The sequence below is a fragment of the Taudactylus pleione genome, unplaced genomic scaffold (genome assembly GCF_031769625.1).
Source record: "Taudactylus pleione unplaced genomic scaffold, aTauple2 ptg000547l, whole genome shotgun sequence".
Classification (NCBI taxonomy): Eukaryota; Metazoa; Chordata; class Amphibia; order Anura; family Myobatrachidae; genus Taudactylus; species Taudactylus pleione.
The window spans coordinates 1,015,496-1,038,904 of NW_028284949.1; the positions used below are offsets into that span (position 1 = coordinate 1,015,496).

The following is a 23,409-nucleotide window of genomic DNA, read 5'->3' on the forward strand; positions in this document are numbered from 1 at the left end:
CTGAAGGCTGAGGCACAGCTTTGAGAGCTGATGTGTGCTTGGTTTAATACTGCCTGGAGGCCTAGATGTGACTGAGACAGCTGGGTAGTAAAACTGAGAAGCAGCCTAAGACTCATGAGAGTCTTTTGCGAAGATGTAGCCTAATAGCCGTGATGCAACTGAGACAACCGTGAGTCTTTTGTGGAGATGTGGCTTTATGGCAGTGGTGCGGCTGATACAGCTGTAAGAGTCAGACACTGCAGTGCAGTGGAGACCACTGAGATACACACTGGACACGATGATGATCAGGAACAGAACAAAAGGTAGAATTTCCAGATACAGGAACCAGAAGGGCACGTTCTGAAATGCTAGAGCTGGCATCAGAGCAGAGAACCAGCAGGAGTGAAATAAGAGGAGGATCCAATAGGAGCAAGGCAGAGGTAACAGAGCACGCCGGCGGGGAAGACCTCACAAAGTGGCAGCCCGCGTCCTTGTCTCCTAGCAACTGATGAGAGAGAGCCGCCTTGAGCACTGATGTCAGACAAGATGCTACGGTGACTTGTAACAGTACTCCCCCTTGATGAGGGGTTAAGGAACCCCTAGAACCAGGTTTATCTGGGAAGTCCTCAAAAAAAATCTTCTTTTCCAAACAGGAGCATGTTAAGATTTTTCGGAAACCCAAGAACGCTCCTAAGGCCTTTACCCCTTCCAATGAACCGAAAATTGTAAAATTCCTCGTGAAAACCTGGAATCCAAAATTTTTTCCACAATTAATTCCTGATGACCCTGGACGAGTACAGGAAAAGGTCGAGCTGGATGTCTGGAACTGAATCTTGAGGAAGAAACACCGATTTGAGTAAGGAGCAATGAAAAGTATTGTTAATTTTGAGCGTGTTAGGCAACATCAGCCGGAAGGAGACAGGATTGATCGGAGAGATGATTCTGGAGGACCTATGTATCGAGGACCCAGCTTCTGTGAACATTGGTGAATGTTAATGTTCTTAGAGGACAGCCAGACCAAATCTCCAACCTTGAACTTGCATGGCTTGCGGTGCCTATCAGCCCATGTGTTAGAGCGGATTGATGCTTTGAGACAGACACTGACAAACTTTCTTCCAAACGTAATGGAGCCTAGTTTTTCCAGAATTACTTTAGAAAGAGTTAACTCTAGGATGCAGTCTGGAGTTACAGAAAAATGGAGAAATCAGGGAAGACGAAAGACAAGAGTTATTAAAAGCAAATTCTGTCAAAGGTAAATTGGAGACCCAGTCATTTTGATATTTGGAGACAAAACACTGGAGATATTGCTTCAAGGACTGATAGACCCGCTCTGTCTGTCCATTAGATTAGGGTTGATATCCTTAAGAAAAACTGAGGCTGATACCAAGAGAAGAAAAGAATTTCCAAAAACGAGCAATAAATTGTGTTCCTCGATCTGAACCAATGTCCACTGGTAGTCCATGAAGTCAGAATATATGTTGGATGAATAACACAGTCCAAATGACCGAGCAACAGGAAGAGGGAAGATCAACAATAAAATCCACAGCAATATAAGTCCATGGTCCAGAGAGTTAGTCACTGCGCCTCTGGTCATGTCTTGCCAACACCCGGAATTAGCCGATGAGGAAGTCCTACATTCCTGCTCATCTGCCGCTGCCTCCTCGCCTAGTTACCATGACTCCCAGTCCTCTGGTTGAAGATCTTAAGGGCCAGGTCTTGACAGTGTACAATTTTGTCGAACTCAATCACAATGACCCTGAAGCCTGATAGATTTTGTACCTGGACATCCCCAAAGAGTATTAATTTGACAACAAACGTTGGAAAAGACAAAGGAATCGTTTCGCTATCGACCATGTCTACACCATCAGCCCGAAACATGATGAAATCTTCACACTTAGTTTTCTATTGGTCAGTGTCCGCAGGCCTATTCTGAGTTGTGCTTATGCTCTTGATCTCTTGCACCTAGCATGGGGTGGCTATAATTGCCGATTCTATTGATGATGGCTATGACTGTGGATAGAAAGGTAGTAGAAAGACAGTAGGAGGCACCTGTATGCTCATGTAGACATGCGTATAATCACATCAGTGTACCAATAGCAATTGCAGACATGTGTGTGACTGAGAATCAGGCCCTAAATGGCTGTATATCCACCTATCCTCCTCTATGTGCAGGAAATGAATAACATTATCAGACTGCACCTGCAGCCTAATTGATGACGTGTGTGTGTGTGTGTGTGTGTGTGTGTGTGTGTGTGTGTGTGTGTGTGTGTGTGTGTGTGTGTGTGTGTGTGTGTGTGTGTGTGTATATATATATATATACATATATATATACATAATCTACATGCTTTTTTTTCCATTTCAGTTATGACTTAATTCTCAGAGGTTTCTGAAAATAAAATATGACCTAATGCTGATCCCTCATCTCTCATCAGGTTACAGGGCTGTGGTCTGACCTCCTCCTGCTGTGATGATCTCCGCTCTGTTATTACTACAAACCGCTCTCTGACCAGACTGCACCTGTCATACAATGCTCTGCAGGACTCTGGTATAGAACTTCTGTGTGAAGGACTGAGACATCCAGACTGTGCCCTACAGGATCTTAGGTGAGATCTGTCTCAGTGTTATTATATCTGTTCTCTCAGTCACAGACCACACAAGGCACAGACACAGGAAAATAGCTACTGGATCTATTCTTATGATATCTGAGTATTTTTTATGGGACTATTATTCTATCCATTGTTAAGATACAATCATCGCTTTGTTTTAAGATAATTTTTTTCCTTATTTCCTTAAGGACAAGTTTTATGCATCTGTTATTATCCTATAATTTCTAGTTAAATTGTAAAATGAAGGTGATATCTCTGACATCTTCTGTGTTCATTTGTTAATTGACTTACAGTATTACTTAGAGTTTTGCCTTAATCATTTGGAAACAGCCATATTTACATGATGTAAGGCTTGATAAAAAGTTAGCAAATGTTCAGTGATGACGTCATGCTGAGTGTGAGGCTGTAATATGATAAAAAAATAACCCAATTCAGATCCCTCATCTCTCATCAGGTTACAGCACTGTGCTCTGACCTCCTCCTGCTGTGATGATCTCCGCTCTGTTATTACTACAAACCGCTCTCTGACCAGACTGGAACTATCAGGAAATGCTCTGCAGGACTCTGGAATAAAACTTCTGTGTGAGGCACTGAGACATCCAGCCTGTGCCCTACAGTATCTTAGGTAAGAATATTCTTAGTATTTATAGATCTCACACCTCAGTATAAGACATAGGATACATTAGATAAAATTATAGAAAAGTACCTAATTATCATTTCCTTTTAGGCCATCAAAGTATAAATTTTAGGAACTATGGCCCTGATTCAGAGCCGGACGCTCTGACCAGAGCGCTCGCTCTGAATCAGGGCCCACCTCCATAAATATGGAGCGTCCTCCTGGACGCTCGTATAGCTGTGGGTCACCACCCACAGCCTATACGAGCGTGCAGGATGATGGTCGCGATGGTCTTGACCATCGCGACCATCGCCAGTGCGAGCAGAAGCCTGCGGTTGAGTTTCTCAACCGCAAGGCCAGGAGTGATCTTGGCTCTATCAGAGCCAAAATCACTCCCACTGACATCACTAGTGATGTCAGTGGGGCCGGCTTCTGACGGTAGGCGTTCCCTTGGGAACGCCTCCGTCTGGCAGGCACGCCCCCGGCACGCCCACCAAAGGGGGCGTGCTGTCAATCAACATCGACAGCACGCCCCCTTTGATCAGACACAACGAGCGAAGGAAAGTCCTTCGCTCGTCGCGTCTCGCGCATGCGCACCATCGACCCACTTGTGAGCGGACAGCCGCTCGCGAGTGGGTCTGAATCAGGCCCTATGTGCTTTTTATAATCTTTTTTTATTGGTAATACTCAGTGGCATGTCCTCCCTGGGTATGGGTTGTGTAGATCACATTAGACCATGACTTAGGGGGCTCTGGTGCCAACCCGTGACTCTGATGTGTCAAGTAGACTGTTCTTTAACTGCACATTTTGATATTAGACTACGGGCCTATTGTAATAGGCTTTGAGTTTTAGGGTCCCATTTTGACTCGCATGCGAGTTAAAACTGGGAAAACTTACAGATTGTAATGTGACTTTCATTGCAAGGTGCCAGGTTACACAGAGGCATGCACAGAGCACTGACATCTGTGCATGCTTCTGTGTTAACAAACCTATTAAAAGTGTAAAATAAAAAAAAGATGTGAGCCCACCCTAAAATCACAACCAGCCCCAGGTTTTTACTGAGCCAGACCTGGTTATGAAAATATGGATGAAAAATGATGTAGGGTTCCCCTGTATTTTCACCAACCAGCACCAGACTCAGTGAGCCAGTCTTGGTTGTGGAAATATGGGGGACAAAATGAATAGGGGCCCCCGGTATTATCCAGAATCAGCACTGATTCTTTCTAGTGGGGGTGTAATTCCATAGCCATGGAACCTGCTTCTTAGGGTCCCCTGGCCAAAGCTTTATCACCACATTCTAGTCAGCCAAGGCCGTAGATTCCTGTGGAGGTGGGGACCCCCCGGCCTGGGCTGATAGCCTGCGGCTATCCCTGCCCCTGGTGGTAGGTGCTGGGTTGATTGTGTCAAAAAATAGATAAAATATTATTGTCCTTTACAGGAGAACTAGAGGTACAAGAAAGCCTTCCGCACATGTTGGCATTTGAAGAACCACAAGTACGAGCATGCAGGGCATTAAGGGCCCACTTCTACCTCTAGGTCACCTGTAAAATAAATATTTAAAAAGCCGCAGGACACATACCGAAGGTTTTAATATTTTATTACACATACACTTACTCATTCAAACTACATACTTACCTTGTCCCTAACACCAATCTGTCCCCTTCTCCAGTAGAATCTTTTGATCGGGACCTGTAAAAAAAAATTAATACTCACCTACCCATGCCTTGTCTTTTTCTCTCCGTGTAGGCATCCACCATCTTCAGAAAACAAAAAATTGAAAAAAACCTGGCCCCATGGACATAAGTACCGTCCTCTAAGTATGATACTTCCCAAATGACAGCTCAGCCACGGCATTTCACATAGATATGCATTGGCTGAGTGTTCATTGGCTGAGAGAGGCGAGCCTCCGCCTCTCTGCCAATGAGCAGTTCCCACCATTGACTTCAATGGTGGGAACCGTTAGGTTACTAAAGGTTTAACTGTTCAATTACAAGGAACATTAAATCAAATGCACATTTGATCAACACTCCACACCGTTTTATACAATATTTGGACTATTGTGTCCTATTGTAAGAACTTGGGGCCTGATTCAGAGCTGAACGCTCTGACCAGAGCGCTCACTCTGAATCAGGGCCCTCCTCCATGAAAATGGAGCGTCCTCCTGGACGCTCGCATAGCTGTGGGTGACCACCCACAGCATATGCGAGCGTCCATGATGATGGTCGCGATGGTCTTGACCATCACGACCATCGGACTTGCGACGGAGACCCTGCGGTAGGGTCTCGCTGCCGAAAGCCCTGGAGTGATTTTGGCTCTATCAGAGCCAAAATCACTCCCACTGGGGCCGGCTTCAGACGGTAGGCGTTCCCATGGGAACGCCTCCGTCTGGCAGGCACGCCCCAAGCACGCCCACCAAAGGGGGCGTGCTGTCAATCAACATTGACAGCACGCCCCCTTTGGTGCGACACCCAGAGTGATGGAGAGCCCGTTGCTCGCCGGGTCTCGCGCATGCGCACCACGGAGCTCCCTCCGTCGTGCGCATGCGCAGTGGGAGAACATCGACCCGCTTGCAAGCGTCCTGATGCTCACGAGCGGGTCTGAATGACCCCCTTTATTCACTCTGAAGCCCCTTGGAATTTTTGTTTATCTGTAATACTCAGACAAGCATTGTCCATGTAAAACCAGTTCAGTCTCATGCCTTCTCAGTCTTAATAATTTATAATACAAGTCTATAGGTTTTGCAGATGGTAAGTTATTAAATTCAGTTCTATCGAACAATATTTTCTCTGCATCATCATCTGTTAATGTGCAGACAGTACTTTTTACTTTAGATACTTGGTCCTCATCTAATGCAATATATCTGGATTGAGACATTTAAGTATGACTGGATAACACACAATCTTATATATAACATGTATTGTTCTGACGGTTAGGCATTCCAATGATCCTGGCCAGGTTTTAGGGAGTTGGGGTCCCTGTCGGACCTCCCGTTGCTGTATGCTGGGCAGAACTTTGACACGGGGAGCCTGTTCTGTGGCTTCTACTGAATGGCTTTGGATGAAAACTTCACAGTGAGTCCAGTGTGTTACAGCCAGGCAGTGAGGAGCAGAGACATAGCTGACACTGACAGTCTGTCTCTATGCTGTGTGACAGCTGCTGGATTAGGGCTGCACTCTGATTGTCTCTCTAAGACACTTTTCTTCACTTTGGAGTGATCAATCACTGATGATTGCAGTTGATGTAGCAGCGTGACATACCATATCGATCACTAACGAGAGCAGTGGGCCTGATTCAGACCCGGTCGCAAGCGCTGAGCGCTTGCAACCGGGTCGATGTTTTCCCACTGAGCATGCGCACGATGGAGCTGGCTCCATCGTGCACATGCGCGAGACCCGGCTAGAGACGGGTGCTCCGTCGCTCCAGGTCTCGCACCAAAGGTGATTGACAGCTCGCCCCATTTGGTAGGCGTGGTCGGGGGGTGGCTTCACGAACGGAGGCGTTCCCAAGCGAACGCTGCCGTTTGTGGGCAGCCCCACTGACATCACCAGTGATGTTAGTGGGAGAGCTTCCGGCTCTATTAGAGCCAGAAGCTCTCTGGGGCTTGCGGCCACGAGACCCTACCACAAGGGTCTTGTCGCAAGCTCGATGGTCTTGCAGGTAAATAGATGCTGTGCATGGTAGCCACACAGAGCTGACAACATTGGCGGTAGGCAAGGCTCCAGAGTGACAAGAGATGGGGTATTGCCACAAAGACATAAAGGGAAGACAAAGACACACACATTTTTCATGCGCACCCCTTCAGCATACACCAAGGGTGCAGACTTCCGGATGTTGGGCGATATGTATATTTAATGCTCTCACTCATGCAAGACTTTCCTCTAGCCTCCAAACCTTCAAGTATTCCTCAAAACTCCCCTCAGATAGCTTATCACATTCTATTACCACCCACATAACAACCATAAGCTAATTACTAATTACCACCCATTACAGTGTGCATATAGCTTACATGTGTTCTCTTTCTATGCCTAAATCTCATACCAGGAGAAGTGCCTCTGATTCTGTCCCACTGAGAATAATTTGAATGAACTTTTGGAGTTCTTATTTATTTATATACTTATTATATATATATATTGAAAAAAATTATTGGCGTGTGGATGGTGGGAATCAAAACCCATGACCTCAGTGCTGTGGAGCAGTAATGCTAACCATTACACCATCTGTGCTGTCCCAGGTGTCTTTTTTTTCATAGGTGCAGTCACTGATTAGCACATGCTCACAGATATATTAGTAAGAAAAGTAGAGGAAGTTTCCAGCCTGCACAGGAAGGGATTAGAAGATCCGTCTAGAGTGGAACTACTTGTAGTTATCTCCTAGACCTGCTAATGTGATCTGCAGAAGGTGTTAGCAATTGGAGACAAGCTAGAAAAAGTTCAGGTTTTTGCATAGTTGATAAATAGCTCCACTTCCCAGTTTTCATTGGGAATTATGGGATCCTCAGTTAGATATATATCCGGCAATATGCAAACTAATATCTCATGATTAAGCTGTTGTTAAATTGCCTCGTTACTTAGATTTATGCCATAGTCATTTGGAAACAGCCATATTTGCATGATGTAAGGCTTGCTATAAAGTTAGTAAATGATCAATGATGACGTCATGATGAGTGTGAGGCTGTAACACTATAAGAAATAACACAATCCAAACCCCTCATCTCTCATCAGGTTACGTTGCTGTGGCCTGACCTCCTCCTGCTGTGAAGAGCTCCGCTCTGTTATTACTACAAACCGCTCTCTGACCAAACTGGACCTGTCAGCGAATGCTCTGCAGGACTCTGGGATGAAACATCTGTGTGAGGGACTGATACATCCAGCCTGTACCCTACAGCATCTTAGGTAAGATCTGTCTCAGTGATAATATAACTGCACTCTCAGGGTCTCATTCAGACCCGCTCGCGAGCGCAGGACGCTCGCAAGCGGGTCGATGGTCCCCGAATGCGTATGCGCACGATGGAGGCTGCTCCGTTGTGCGCATGCGCGAGACCCGCCGAGCGACGGGGTAGTCGTTGCTTGGGGTCTCGCACCAAAGGGGGCGTGCTGTCGATGGTGAGTGACAGCACGCCCCCTTTGGTGGGCGTGCCGGGGGCGTGGCTGCCAGACGGAGGCGTTCCCATGGGAACGCCTACTGTCTGGGTCCGGCCCCACTGACATCACGAGTGATGTCAGTGGGAGTGATTTTGGCTCTGATAGAGCCAAAATCACTCCAGGGCTTGCGGCAGCGAGACCCTACCACAGGGTCTCGTCGCAGTCGCGATGGTCTTGACCATTGCGACCATCATCATGGACGCTCGCATAAGCTGTGGGTGGTAACCCACAGCTATGCGAGCGTCCAAGAGGCCGCTCCATTTTTAGGTAGGAGGGCCCTGATTCAGAGCGAGCGCTCTGGTCAGAGCGTCCGGCTCTGAATCAGGCCCTCAGTACAAGTCATAGACTATACAAGGCACAAACACAAATAGCTACTGGATTTTCCCTTATGTTATCAACTATTATTCTATTTATTATTACTCTACAATCAATGCTTAGTTTGAATTTTTTTTTTTCTTAAGAATAATTTTTACATTAGTAATTTGTCACAACTCTGGGGAAATTGGCTTTCAATGATGGAACAAGCTTTGCAGGCAGTGATACCGGCAGCACAAACTGAGGAGGTCTTAGATATGTTTTCCTCATATGACTAGACAAGACTGGGAGAACTGTATAGTAGCTGGCACTGGACACGAGTTGATTAGAAGAATAGAACTTTAATGATAACAACAATGGTTGGAGGAAATAGTGGTATAAGCACAGAACCAGTCCCGGTAATACGTAGCCATATTCCACTAGACAGATGCTTGAAACGATCCGTGAATGATTCTTGGAGACTGAAGACTGTATGCTGAAGCACTGGGTTGAGCCCAGGTAAAAGACAGAGTTCTAGGAGCAAAGTGCTGAACTGTGCTTAGTAATTAGCAAAAGTTCTTAGAGCACGGTGCTGAGCTATGCTCAGTAAATAGCAAAAGTTCTTGGAGCTAGTAAGTGTACTGAGGACCTGATTCAGACCCGGACGCAAGGGGCCGCTCGCTCGTACGCGGCCAATGGTTTGCGAACGTGCATGCGCACGCTTCGTTATGCGCGTGCGGGAACTACTCTGAGCGATCGCAATCCGCTCGCTCGCCCTGCAAAGGCAGCCCAGTGTAATGAGTGACAGGAGAGGCTGTTTGTGGGTGGTAACAGGGGCAGTCCAGTAAAAACAGGGGAGTGGAGGTGGGAACGCAGGCATGTCTGAGTGTTGCAACGCCGTTTCAGAGGCGTGCATAATTAACAGGCAGCGTCGTAGTACACGTCACCAGCTTTTCTTTCACACTGAAATCCTCGCAGTGCTTGCGGTAGGGTAAAGCAACCACAAGCGCTGCATTTGCTTCCGATAGTCCTCGATGTACCAATGTTTTAAAACATTTCCTAGAGATGACGTGTGCTAGGGGGCGGCTCACCATACTCTAATAGGCGTCTGCCTAGACAAAGTGATTGCTCGCCAAGACATGGTGGGCATGCTTATGCCATGGCGAGCGATCGCTCCCCATGCCGTCACTTACTCAAATTTGCACACACTCTGTGCGAGCGTACGCATCTAGCGACCAGGTCTGAATCAGGTCCGGAGTCATGAACAAACGTAGATCCGGCAGGAGCCAAAAGGAAACCTTTAGAAGACGTTGCACAGACACTGACTCTGGGCCTGATTCAGACCCGGTCGCAAGTGCTGAGCGCTCGAAACCGGGTCGATGGTGGCCCAGAGCGCATGCGCACGTTGGAGCCGGCTCCGTCGTGCGCATGCGCGAAACCCGGATAGCGAGGGCACTCCGCCGCTCTGGGTCTCGCACCAAAGGGGGTGAGCTGTCGATGTTGAGTGACAGCTCGCCCCCTTTGGTGGGGAGGCCAGGGGGGTGGCTGCCTAAACAGAGGCGTTCCCATGAGAACGCTTGTCGTTTGGGGGCAGGCCCCACTGACATCACGAGTGGCGTCAGTGGAGAGATTCCGGCTGTTAGAGCCGAAATCTCTCTGGGGCTTACGGCCACGAGACCCTACCACAAGGGTCTCATCGCAAGCCCGATGGTCACGATGGTCTTGACCATCGCGACCATCATCATGGCCGTTCGCTGTAGCTGTGGGTGGTCACCCACAGCTATGCGAGCGGCCAGGAGGCTGTTCTAAAAAAAAAAAAAAAACCCGGCCCTGATTCAGAGCGAGCGCTCTGTCAGAGCAACCAGGTCTGAATCAGACCCTGAGTGTCCAGGAAGGGTTCATATGCCCTGTATAAGAAAACATAATTCTAGTACCTCTATCCATCAAATAATCTTCACATTAAAAAAATAATAAAATATAGAGCTGCAGCAGATAAACAAACTCTGTGTACGTTTGTAACGTGAGAAAAGCAATAAAAAACGTAATCCGCGCTGTCTCTATATTAGAATCAAGAGAACCAAAGTAAATGAATATAAGAATGGAAGGAATGCATATATGTTCACAATAAAAAAAAAGTTTTATTTACCACTATGAATAACACTTGTAATTTCCTAATATTATACACGAATTAATATACCAATAAAAACACTTGCAAAAAATAGAATGTTAAATAAAACTGTTCACACTTCCGCAATTATATGGAATACTGAAGCTACTGTAATTAATTTAGCAGGTGAAAAAATAGGATCCTCTGTATGAATATGGAAAAGTCACATATTCAAATGAGTATTAGCTCATGAGCTTCAGGTTTTATATAAACATTAGTATCAGTATCTGTATCACAAGTACTTGTTATGTTCCCAAAGATGTTTTAATTAGCCTTGCGCTAAAATATATTGTATTGTGTATACACACATATTAATCCATCAGGGTGTGTAACACCCAAGGTTAGGCTAGATTCTCTGGCAGTGTTGGATGGTTCCACGCTGTAGATGCCGCTCACAGTTGCGAGGAGAGCTGGCATGCTGGAGTGCACCGGAGTCTAGATATGTGGAGCGCAGCTGACCGGGACCTCTATTGCAGCCTGACAATCCGGGTCCTGACAGTACCCCCCCCCCTTTTTTTGGGTGATCTCCAGACACCCACTAGGTTACTAAGGAAATTTCAAGTGAAAATTTCGTACCAACCTAGGAGCATGAACATCTGAAGCTCTTGACCAAGATCTTTCTTCTGGACCGTATCCATTCCAGTCCACCAGATACTGTAAATGACCTTGATGCCAGCAAGAGTCTAATATCTTCAAAGAGATGAGAAAAGAGTTTGGAATCCATAAATTGGGTGGAAGACGTAATTTGTAGGCCACAGGATTAATGACCCGTTTGATCCGAAAGGGCCGATGTACCGGGGGGGGGGGCAAATTTCATGGTGGGCACTTTAAGTCTAAGATTTTTTTGTAGACAGCCAGACACATTCTCCAGGAGAGAACTTGGGCAAAGCAGAACGTTTCTTATCAGCAAAAATGTTGTAATTATGTGAGGCTTTCTTTAAGGATTGATGAATTTGCTTCCAGTGTTGGAGGGCTGCACTGGCAGCTGGTACTTCCACCATAGGTGACTGAAAATTTGGAATTCAAGGATGTAGACCATAATTGGCAAAAAAAGGAATCTCTCTTGTAGCAGAATGATAATGAAAATTGTGGGCAAAGTCGGCCCATGGCAAAAGATCTACCCAGTTGTCCTGGGAAGAAGATAAATAAATCGTCTCTAAGTCTTGATTGACTCTCTCAGTCTGGCCGTTTGATTGAGGCTGATAGGCTGATGAAAACTGCAACTTAATCTGCATGTCAGAACATAGGGCCCTCCAGAAACGGGCTACAAATTGGACCCCTCGATCGGATACTATTTCTTGAGGAAGTCCATGAAGACAAAAGATTTCTTGAATAAAAAGCTGTGCCAAATTGGCGGCTGAAGGAATATGTGGCAATGAAGCAAAATGAGCCATTTTAGTGAATCGATCCACTACTACCCAGGTGACTGTATAACCTTTTGGATTCTAAGAGATATGTGATAAAGTCCATAGAAAGATGGGTCCAGGGTTTAACAGGAATCGACAAAGGATGGAGCAAACCTGCAGGAGATTGTCGTGAGGTCTTATGTTGTACACATTTAGGAGAGGAACGAATGAACTCCTGTACATCTGTCTTCATCGAGGGTCACCAATAACTGCGTTGAAGAATAGCGTAGGTCTTACGAACACCAGAGTGGCCAGAAAAAAGCGAATCATGAGCCCAGGATAATTTATTTCATAATTCTGGTGCGACAAAGGTTTTACCTCGAGGAGGACTTGGAGTCGAAGACGTAGAGGAGAAAGCCAAAGGATTAATAATTGGATACTTCTGCTGTAATGTTTGTTCCTTTTCTTCCAGCATGGATCTAGAGAGGGCGTCAGCTATTCCATTCACAAAACCAGGTAGATACTTGAGAACAAAATCAAAATGAGAAAAGAAAAGCGTCCAGCTGGATTCAAGCAGTGAGCAGATTTCAGGTACAAAAGATTTTTGTGATCCGTATAAATTGTTATAAGATGTTTTGCGCCCTCCAATAAATACCTCCACTCCTCCATGGCAAGCTTGATGGCCAATAGCTCCTGATCCCCAATGGAATAATTATTTTTGGCTGCAGAAAACCTATGAGAAAAGAATCCACAGGACACGAGCTTCCCATCAGAAGATGTTTGCGACAAGACTGCTCCTACTCCAAAATAAGATGCATCAACCTCCAGCACGAATGGTTTCTGCAAGTCGGGTTGTACAAGATTAGGAGCCATAGAGAAGGAGTGTTTAAGAGTATGGAAAGTGGATAGAGCTTTAGGATATCAAATAGCTGGATTAGTCCCTTTCTTGGTCATAGCTGTGATGGGAGCCACTATGGTGGAAAACGACTTGATACATTTTCTGTAGTAATTAGAGAAGCCCAGAAATCTTTGGATTGCTTTCAAAGACATAGATAATACCCATTCTTGCATGGCCTTGAGTTTCTCAGGATCCATGTGTAACTCAGAGCCAGAAATCACATATCCTAGAAATGAAAGACACACTATGATATTTTCCCCTAGAGCTTGTTAGCATGTAGACGAAGTAACACTTCTTTATCATGTTGCCTATGATTGTTGGAGGTCACGTGAAAAATCTAAATATCATCTAGGTAGATAATAACATTGATACAGGATGTCATGAAAAATCTCATTCACAAACTCTTGGAATATAGGTGGAGCATTGCATAAGCTGAAGGGCATAAAAAGGTTTTCATAATGTCCATCACGCGTATTAAATGCGGTTTTACACTCGTCCCCCTCTCTGATTCTTATTAAATTGTAGACACCCCTAAGGTCAAGCTTGGTGAAGATGTTGGCACCCCTGACTCTTTCAAAGAGCTCAGTGATGAGGGGCAACAGGTACTTATTCTTGATGGTTATCTCGTCCAAGCCCCGAAAAATGTATACAAGGGCGTAGTCCACTGTCTTTTTTTCTTTACAAAAAAAAAACGAACTCCAGCAGGAGACAAAGAAGGACGAATGAATCCCTTCTGTAGATTTTCTTGAACATACTCAGACATGGACTGAGTTTCAGGGACCGAGAGGGGTAAATACGACCCCTGGGAGGAATTTTACCAGGTATCAAATCAATCGGACAGTCCCAAGGTCGATGAGGCGGAAGCACATCTGCTGCCTGTTCCAAGAAGACATCTCCAAATTCTTGATATGACTGAGGAAGAGAGTCCAATTAATTAATCTTGATGTCTGCGAGTCGAACAACCTGGGCTAGACAGTACTACTGACAATAGGAGCCCCAAGACAAAATCTGAGCGTTAGACCAATCAATATGAGGATTATTTAGACACAGCCACGGTAATCCCAAGATAACTTCATGAGTAATGGCTGGAACCACTAAGAACTCTATGAATTCCTCATGTAAGGCTCCGATCTTCACCTTGAGGGCTTCCGTAACATGAGTAACTGTTCCATTCTCTATCCGAGTTCCGTTCACAGTGGTGAGGGTAACAGGTCGAGGCAATATACAAATTGGAACCAGTAGCTGTTATACAATAGATGAGGAAATAAAGTTACCGGCAGCTCTGGAATCGACCAGGGCAGAGAACTCATGGTACTGAAAGTCAGCGCCGTATCAGGATGGCAGTGCATCCTGTGCAGCACTGCCACCCCTCTCTCCCCCACACCCCCTCCCTCCCCCTGAGCGCATACCTTTGCCTCCAGGGGGTGGGTGGATGGCGGGGACCTTCATCAGCATTGTTCTGCAGTGCTGCATGGTGCTCAGAGGTTTGTTCCTGCAGACCACCGAACCCGGAAAGTGTGTGGCCGGTGACCTTGAAGGATTCGCCACACCACCCTCCCTACAGCCCTGTGGAGAGTCCACCCCTTTAATATAGGCAGAATTTAAACAATCTTGATTTGGGGAAGATGCAACAAGAACCCCTATAGTCTGACTTCCCCTCTTCTGAATAGATGTCCGTTTTCCAGCTTCAAAGGGCATTTATTCAAGAAGTGTTCAGAAGGTGCACAATAATGACATAAGTTCTGTTGTCTTCAGCGCTGCTTCTCCTCCTCTGTTAATTTTGAATGATTAATTTGCATGGGTTCGTCGACTACTGAATGGGAGACGCAGGACTGTGGTAGAGGACGAGTTTTATAGTGATCACACTACGGTTCTTTTCAACATCGTGTTCACGCACCCGAAGATCAATCTTAATGCTAAGAGATATCCAATCGTCCAGGTTTTCAGGAAGTTCCCATGTGTTTTAATTCATCCTTGAGTTTATCTGAGAGTCCGTTCCAGTAGGCGGCTTTCAGAGCCTCATTATTCCACAGTAATTCGGCTGCCACAGTTTGGAACTGGACAACATACTGCCCCACAGGACCCCAGTCTTGTTTTAATCGCAGAATGTTGACTGAAGCCACAACCAACCATCCTGGTTCGTCAAAAATTCTCTTGAAAGACCGGATAAATTCTTGGTAATTGGAAACCAGCAGATCATTTATCTCCCATAGTGGAGACACCCAATCCAAAGCAGAACCTGCCAAGAGGGAGATGACATATGCCACTTTAGCTCTAGGAGACGGAAAGTTCCATGGTAGTCATTCAAAGTGGACCTCACATTGATTGAGGAACCCATGACAAAGCTTGGGATTGCCATCAAAATGACTCAGGGACTCCGAGGACCTCGTAAGGCTATGTGCGGTGACTGGTGTGGCTGTAGCTGTAGGTGAAGGAGCTACTTGTAGATGGTCCAGATGTACCAAAAGACATGCGATGGTGAACAAGCCTGCAATGGGCGAAATGCGCGTCCAGGGACTGGGATGAACCTGGTCGGGCTAGTGCACTAGCCGACCATCTCCCTCCACCCTGATTCACTTCAAGGGTAACTGAATCACATCACGCAGACCACCGTGCCTGCACCTCAAAATGTTATAACTCTGCCTGTTTATTTATTTTTGTATCTGGACAACTGCAGATTCCACACATGTTGCGGATGTTCAATGATGGCAAGGACACACTATCCTATACATATGCCTCAATAGAAATATCATATAACAACTGTGTTTTGGAGGTGCGCACTGTGGTAGAAACGGGATACAACTTAACCATATAATCTCTGTTATTAACATGCATCATTGACAAGCATGTCTTACATAACAGCAGATGTCACTGTCATCTAGACGACTGGATGATTTCTCTCAAGAGGAATTACAGACTAAGAATTGATTTACTATCACATGCTTGTCTATCTATACAATTATACCTAAAAACATTGGGCCTGATTCAGAGCCGTTCGCTATTTGTGGTCGTTCGTTCAAAAACAAGGGGTGGCTATTCAAATGATCAGTTCGCAAATTGCAGTCTGTTCCCACCTCTAAGTCTGAACGAGCGAGCAAAACATACGCTCTTTTATTTGATAAAAACGCCCCCTGGCCGCTCGCACCATACGTCATGTCCGCTATTTATTAGATTAATCGAGTACATCGTACAGCGTATGAACTGCTCGCTATTCTTGTGGTTGGTGTTTTCAACCGCTATTTTGCGAGCAGTTCTGAGTTAAAAAAAACCAAGTGACGTGGTCAATGACGCTGCTGTATTAATTATGCACTCCCTTAAAACGCCCGTTTTGACCTTTAAGCACGCCTGCGTTCGGATCTCCACTCCCCGTTTTCAAGCACCTTCCCCTGTTACCACCCACATACGCCTCCTCCTGTCACTCAAAATAGCAGGCCCTCGCTATATTGCGTACCAACGATTTTCAGCCGCACTGACTGGTTCGCGCATGCGTACTAAAAACCGTACGCATGCGCAGATGTGCGAACATCGCTCGGAACGAGCGTACTGCCGCTAGCGAGTGGCTCTGAATGAGGGCCATTGTATTATAAAGTTGTTCCTAAATGAGAAAATCATTCTAAACTCAGCATATTGTATCATTTCTGCCTCTCTGGGGTCCCTATATGCATTACTATAGGTAGACTGTGGATGTGATAATCATATGTAAAAATGTGTGTAGATACACACACTGGATATACCGTATAAATTATTTTCATGGTACTTAATATTGCTGAGCTCTTACATATCCCTTGTAAAGATTCATACTGGAGGTTTATGAACATGGTGAACAAACTGTTCTAAGATATGAACTAATATTTTTGCTCCTCGCTGTCTTATTTATGATGTTGCATATGTGTCCCAATGGTGAATCACCAAACCAATAGAAGGAATTTCTGTGGATGTAGTGTCTCTACTGCATATCAAACATTATATTCTTGCCTACTTAATTAGGAATTTGGACTCACCTATATTCTAGGACACAGCATCAATATATTGCAACATAAAACTATATGTGTTATGTGTAATTCTTGTTTTGTAGTGTTTTGTATTGTCCTTACATACCTTGAAGCTCAAATTTTAATGGATTTAATAAATGCTAAATTTTATTCTTAAAAATTGTACATAAAGAGTGCCCCAAAAAAAGAGCCTTCTTCTTTTTGCTCTATTCACGTACCGAAAGATCCTGTAAGCACTGAAGCACTTGTGTCTGAGTGTTCTCCTGTGCCTCTAGTCTGGCTGCAAGATTTTGTAGGGCTTGAACCCCATAAACCTGATCCAGTTCAGGATTCATCTGGTCTGTACAAACTGTCACAGCTCTGGAGAATTGGCCTCCAATGATCGGACAGGCTTTGCCAGCAGTGATACCGGCAGCACAAACTGAGGTCTTAGATGTTTTCCTCATATGACTACACAAAACTGGGAGAACTGCATAGAAGCTGGCACTGGACACGAGTTGATCAGAAGAATAGAACTTTAATGATAACAAGAATGGTTGGAGGAAATAGTGGTATAACCACAGAACCAGTCCCGGTAATACGTAGTAAAATTTCACTACACAGATTCTTGAAATGATCCGTGAATGATTCTTGGAGAGTGAAGACTGTATGCTGAAGCACTGGGTTGAGCCCAGGTAAAAGACAGAGTTCTAGGACCAAAGCTGAGGTATGCTTAGTAATTAGCATGACTTCTTGGAGCCAGGTGCTGAGCTGTGCTCAGTAATTAGCAAGAGTTCTTGGAGCCAGGTGCTTGTAAGAGTCAGGAACAAACGTAGATCCGGCAGGAGCCAAAAGAAAACCTTTAGGAGACGTTGCACAGACACTTACTGAGTGTCCAGGAAGGGTTTATATACCCTGTACCTGCTGCTGGTTGGCCACACACTGACAGCTGATCCCAGGAGTGAACAGGATCTTGCAATTGCAGGAACACATGATCAACCCAAGATGGCCGCGACCATGGACCGGAGAAGCCATCATGGATACAACGGTGCAGCACCACAGCAGGTGAGCAAAAACCACTGGGTAGCGGGACTGGACGCTAGACTCTCTGGCAGTGTTAGATGGTTCCACGCGGTAGACACTGCTCACAGTTGCGAGGAAAGCGGGCATGCCGGAGAGTGCACCAGAATCTAGACATGTAGAGCGCAGCTGACCGGGACCTCTGTTGCAACCTGACAATCCGGGTCCTGACATCATTATTATTAGCTTATTATTGTTAGTTATGTTATAAACAGACTAGATACATATACATTGATTTTTGGGGCATGGGTCCCCTGGATTGCTTTGGTTGGGCTGCTTCAGGGCATCGCATTATAAACACATTTTTCTTTTTTTTATTGTTTGTTTAATATATATGTATTTTTCACCTTCTTATATATGCAGCAGTAGCTGCTCTTATCTATCTAATACTTTCTTACATTTCACCTTCTCTCATTAGTGATACCCTGGGGTGGCTCAGCTGGGCCTGTTTGGGGGTGTCCTGTGCTCTGGATTTCAACCCCAGTAGGTTAGGGACCTGCCCTCAGAGGTTACCTGGGTGCGGTGGGTAGGCCCATAACCATGGCCATGATTATGCTAAAACCTCTATGTATTGCAAAATTCTATTGCATAATGTATTATATATAATTAGTAATGTTGGAGTTGTGCACTTGTACTTTCTTTTCTTGTGTTTGCAACAATAGTCTCCACAGGTAGCACCTCCCATTATATATTCAGGGTGTGCAGTCTAGGGCCCCCCTTTCTATATACATTAGTTACGTAGCAAGTTATAGGCCGGAGGAGGACAAACAAAGAGAGAGAAGAAAGTCTGGAACACACAAGAAATCACATTTTCCCCAGAAGGAGATGGGAAAACCGGTGACCAGAGCAAATCCCATCTGCAGTACAGGTGTGACAGGGCGGGAGTCCTGTGGAACCCTATGGACTTCGTAGAAATAGAGATAACAAGGGTAAGTTCTTACCATATCTCATAGTTTCTACTTCAGGGTCCACAGAGTATCCACAGGATACCTTGGGGATGTCCCAAAGCAGTATCCTTTAAGGGTGGGGATACCCCTGTGCTTTAAGGAGAATCTACCACCCAAAGGAAGCATCCTGAGAGGCGAAGGTATCAAAAGCATAATACCTCACAAAGGTATGGACAGAAGACCACGTGGCTGCCTTGCAAAGCTGAACTGCAGAGGCACCATGGCGAGCTGCTCATGAAGGACCCACAGACCGAGTGGAATGGCCTTAAAGGGAGGATGGAACAGGAAGGCCCTCATGAATATAGGCCTCAGAAATCGTCCTGCGAATCCAACCTGCCAAAGTCTGCTTAGTGGCAGGCCAACCCTTTTTATGGAAACCATAGAGGACAAATAAAGAGTCCAATTTCCAAAATGAACTGGTACGGTCAACATAAATTCTTAAAGCCCGTACCACCTCCAAGGAGGCCTCACCAGCAGGTCTGGGGAATTAAAGGCCGGCACTATGATTTCCTCATTGATGTGGAAACTAGATACCACCTTAGGTAAAAACCCAGGGGGAGTACAATGCACCGCCGTATCTACATGAAAATCAGAAAGGGAGGGCGACATGACAAAGCCCCCAAATCTGACACCCTTCTGGTCGAGGCAATGGCTCTACATGAAAAATCAGAAAGGGAGGGTGACATGACAAAGCCCCCAAACTGACACCCTTCTGGCCGAGGCAATGGCAGGAAGAAACACAGTCTTAGCTGAGCCATTTTAAATCCACTGAGCCTAGTGGTTCAAATGGCGGTCCCTGGAGAACCCTCAGGACCACAGCCAAATCCCAAGGAGCCACTGGTGGAACAAAGGGAGGCTGAATACGAAGTACACCTTGCATAAAGGTGCGGACATCAGGAAGTGTAGCAATCCTACGCTGAAACCATACAGACAGGGCAGAAACCTGCACCTTCAGGGAAGCAAGGCGAAGACCATGATCTAAGCCTGCCTGTAGGAAAGCCAACACCTCGGATATCCTAAAGACCTGAGGATCATAGCCTTTAGGATGACACCACTAAAAGAAAGTATGCCACACTCGGTGGTAAATTCTTGCAGAAGCCAGCTTCCGAGCTCTGAGCATGGTGTTAACTACAGAGCTGGAAAAACCCCTGGACCTTAAGAGTGCAGTCTCAACAGCCACACCATCAAAGACAGATGACCCAGGTCCAGGTGATGGCAAGGACCTTGTGACAATAGGTCCGGATGTTGAGGCAACAGCATCGGAGTGTCGACTGAGAGACTCCGAAGATCTGAGAACCAGTGATATCTGGTCCATGCTGGAGCTATCAACAGGAGCGTGCCGCCTTCTTGCTTGAATTTGTGGATCACTCGAGGAAGAAGGGAGAATGGAGTGAAGAGATACGTAAACTGGAAGTTCCACCTGACCGACAGTGCGTCCACCAGAAGTGCCTCTGCGTCTCTTGTTCTTGACCCGTACACAGGCAGTTTGTTGTTGTGTCGGGAGTCCATGAGGTCTATGTCTGGAAGGCCCCACTTGTTCACCAGTAGCTGAAACACCTCCTGGTGAAGAGACCACTCTGATGGATGCACGTCTTGATGGCTGAGAAAGTCTGTTTCCCAATTGAGGACTCCTGGCATGAACACTGCCGAGATGGTAGGGAGATTGCCTTCCGCACAAGCTAGAATGCGAGACACCTCTGTCAGGGCCGCCTGACTGCGGGTCCCTCCTTGGCGGTTTACGTAAGCCATCATGGTGGCGTTGTTCGACTGCACCTGCACGGGTTTTCCGTGGAGGACATGACTTGCTTGTTGGAGAGCTTTGAATACTGCCCGAAGTTCCAAGATGTTTATTGGAAGCGCAGATTGTATTGGCGTCCACCTTCCCTGGAAGAAGTGTGGACCCGTCAGTGCTCCCTAGCCTCACAGACTGGAGTCCGTCATCAGAAGGACCCAGTCCGCAATCCAAAAGGGTTGCCCCAGTTCAGGTGAGCAGTCTGCAGCCACCAGGCCAGAGACAAATGTACCTCCGGGGAAAGCACCATTGTCTGTGTCTTTATCCGAAGGGGCAACCCATTCCATCTGGAGAGGATCAAGTTCTGCAGAGGTATGGAGTGAAACTGGGCATATTCCACCATGTCGAACATCGACACCATGGATCCCAGTAATCTCATCGCCGAGTGAATAGAGACCCGGCGACTCTGCAGGCAACAGCGCACTTTTGCCTGTAATGCAGAGATCTTTTCCTCCATCACAAAGATCCTCTGATGTTGGGAGTCCAATAGAGCTCCGAGATGGATCATCCTCTGTGAGGGAACCAGGGAGGACTTCTTCCAGTTTATCAGCCAGCCATGAGCCTGCAACACAGAGACTGTCAGGTGCAGATGGCGCTGAAGTGTCTCTGGAGACCCTGCCAACAACAGGAGGTCATCCAAATAAGGCAAAAAGCGGACCCCCTGCATCCGTAGGTGGGCTGCCATAACTGCCATGACTGGTAAACACTCGAGGTGCCGTGGCCAGACCAAAGGGCAGTGCCTAAAATTGGAAGTGTTGGTCGACTAATGCAAACCTGAGGAAACGCTGGTGTGCTGAGATAATGGGGATATGCAGGTAGGCATCCTGAATATCTAGTGACACCATAAAATCCCCAGGCTCCATCACCAAAATGATGGACCGCTGGGTCTCCACCCTGAACCGAGGAACCCTCAAGAATTTGTTGAGGGATTTGAGATTGAGGATGGGCCTGTAAGAACTATTGGGTTTCTGTACCAGAAAGAGTTTGGAGTAATACCCCAATCCCCTCTGGGACAGAGGGACCAGCACTATAACTCCAGCCTGGAGCATAGAGTGGATCACCTTCTGGAATTCCAGAGCCTTGTCTTAATCTGACTGAAGGCTTGTGGTGAAAAACCGGCTGGGAGGCCTCTGCCAGAAGGAGAGGGCGTACCCCTGAGAGACCACTTCTCTTACCCAGGTGTCCGTGGTGGTGAGACACCAGCACTGGGCAAACTGAAGAAGCCGGCCTCCCACTTTGGTGTCCCCCAAAGAGAGGCCCGTCCCATCAGACTGAAGGCTTATTGTCTGACTTGGGAGTAGGACGTCTTGTACTCCAAGCCTGCTTCTTTGGCTTGGCACATTTCTTGGCCCCTGACTGTCAAGGAAAGGATTGCACTTTGGACTTACCCTGAGCCCTATAGTGCCGAAAGGACAAAATACCCGACCCTGATGGGACTGTAGCCGATGGCAGACATGCAGATTTAGCTGCTGCCAGAGTGGCCACAATTTTGTCCAGATCAGGGCCAAACAGAACCTGTCCATTAAAGGGCAAGCATTCCAATCCCTTTTTGGAATCTGCGTCCGCTTTCCAAGAGTGTAACCATAAGGTGCGCTGAGCCGCCACTGCTGCTGAGGAGATTTTGGAAGAGAGACTTATATCCAAGGCTGCCTCATTAATGTACATTGCAGAGTCTCTGAGATTGCCCACTAACTCCGCCTGCTCAGGCAACGAGTCAGTGTCTAGAGATGCCTCCAAGCTATCAGCCCAGCGCTCCATGGCTCTGGCCACCCAGCACACGGTTATAGCCGGTCTGGACGCCCCTCCAGCAAGGGAATAAATGGATTTAAGGCATATTTCTACCTTGCAATCCGTAACATCCTTTAGGGAGGACATGGGCAATGTTGTATTCCTCACTAGGCGTGTGACATGAGATTCTACCTGTGGAGGTGTTTCCCATTTTGAGAAATAATTATCTGCAAAGGGGTATGCAAATGCCAAATGTTTTTGAGGCTGGTACTGCTTACCCAGATTTTTCTACGCCTCCTCTAAATGATCCACTAACTGAACAGATAGAGGAAAATAGTGGCACCACCCTTAATATCCTTAAAGAAGGCATATTTGGATTTGGCCACGGGGGGATTCTCATCCTCAATAACCAAGGCAGTATGGACTGCCCGTATAAGGCCAGGTATATATACTTTAGACTTGGACTCTGCCTCCTTAGTACGAAGGGGCTCTTGGTCCGAATAGTCAAAAATCTTGCCGTCATCAGACGTCACATCGTCCTCATCATACTGAGGCATTTGAGAGACTAAGGACCGCTTAGGCAGCCATAAAGAGGGTTCCTCCTTCAATATGTTCGTTAGGTGTTGCACCATATTGGACAATGAGCTCATCCACGCAGGCTCCTGCTAGACCTGGGGGGGGGCGAAAGCAGGAGACACTTGGGTACCATTAATTGCCTTGGGAACCCCTGCATGGGTGATGAGACCACCAACTGCTGCATTAACTCCATTTGGGGGAACACAGGGGGTGGCATCAACTGGCCCATAAGGGTTGTAAGTGCTTTAGCAAAACAAGCCCAGGGCGG

At 46.4% G+C, this 23,409-nt stretch overlaps 1 protein-coding gene across 1 annotated transcript in view; it reads left to right on the forward strand.

The window, feature by feature from the left end:
- The window catches only part of LOC148500725 (NACHT, LRR and PYD domains-containing protein 3-like), a gene marked incomplete at its 5' end in the record, with an annotated part of 56,558 nt that overhangs the window by 31,419 nt on the left and 1,730 nt on the right, over positions 1 to 23,409 (forward strand). The window contains 3 exon segments of the mRNA XM_088451426.1: positions 2,412 to 2,582; positions 3,040 to 3,210; positions 7,923 to 8,093. Coding sequence (XP_088307552.1) covers positions 2,412 to 2,582; positions 3,040 to 3,210; positions 7,923 to 8,093 — 513 coding nt within the window.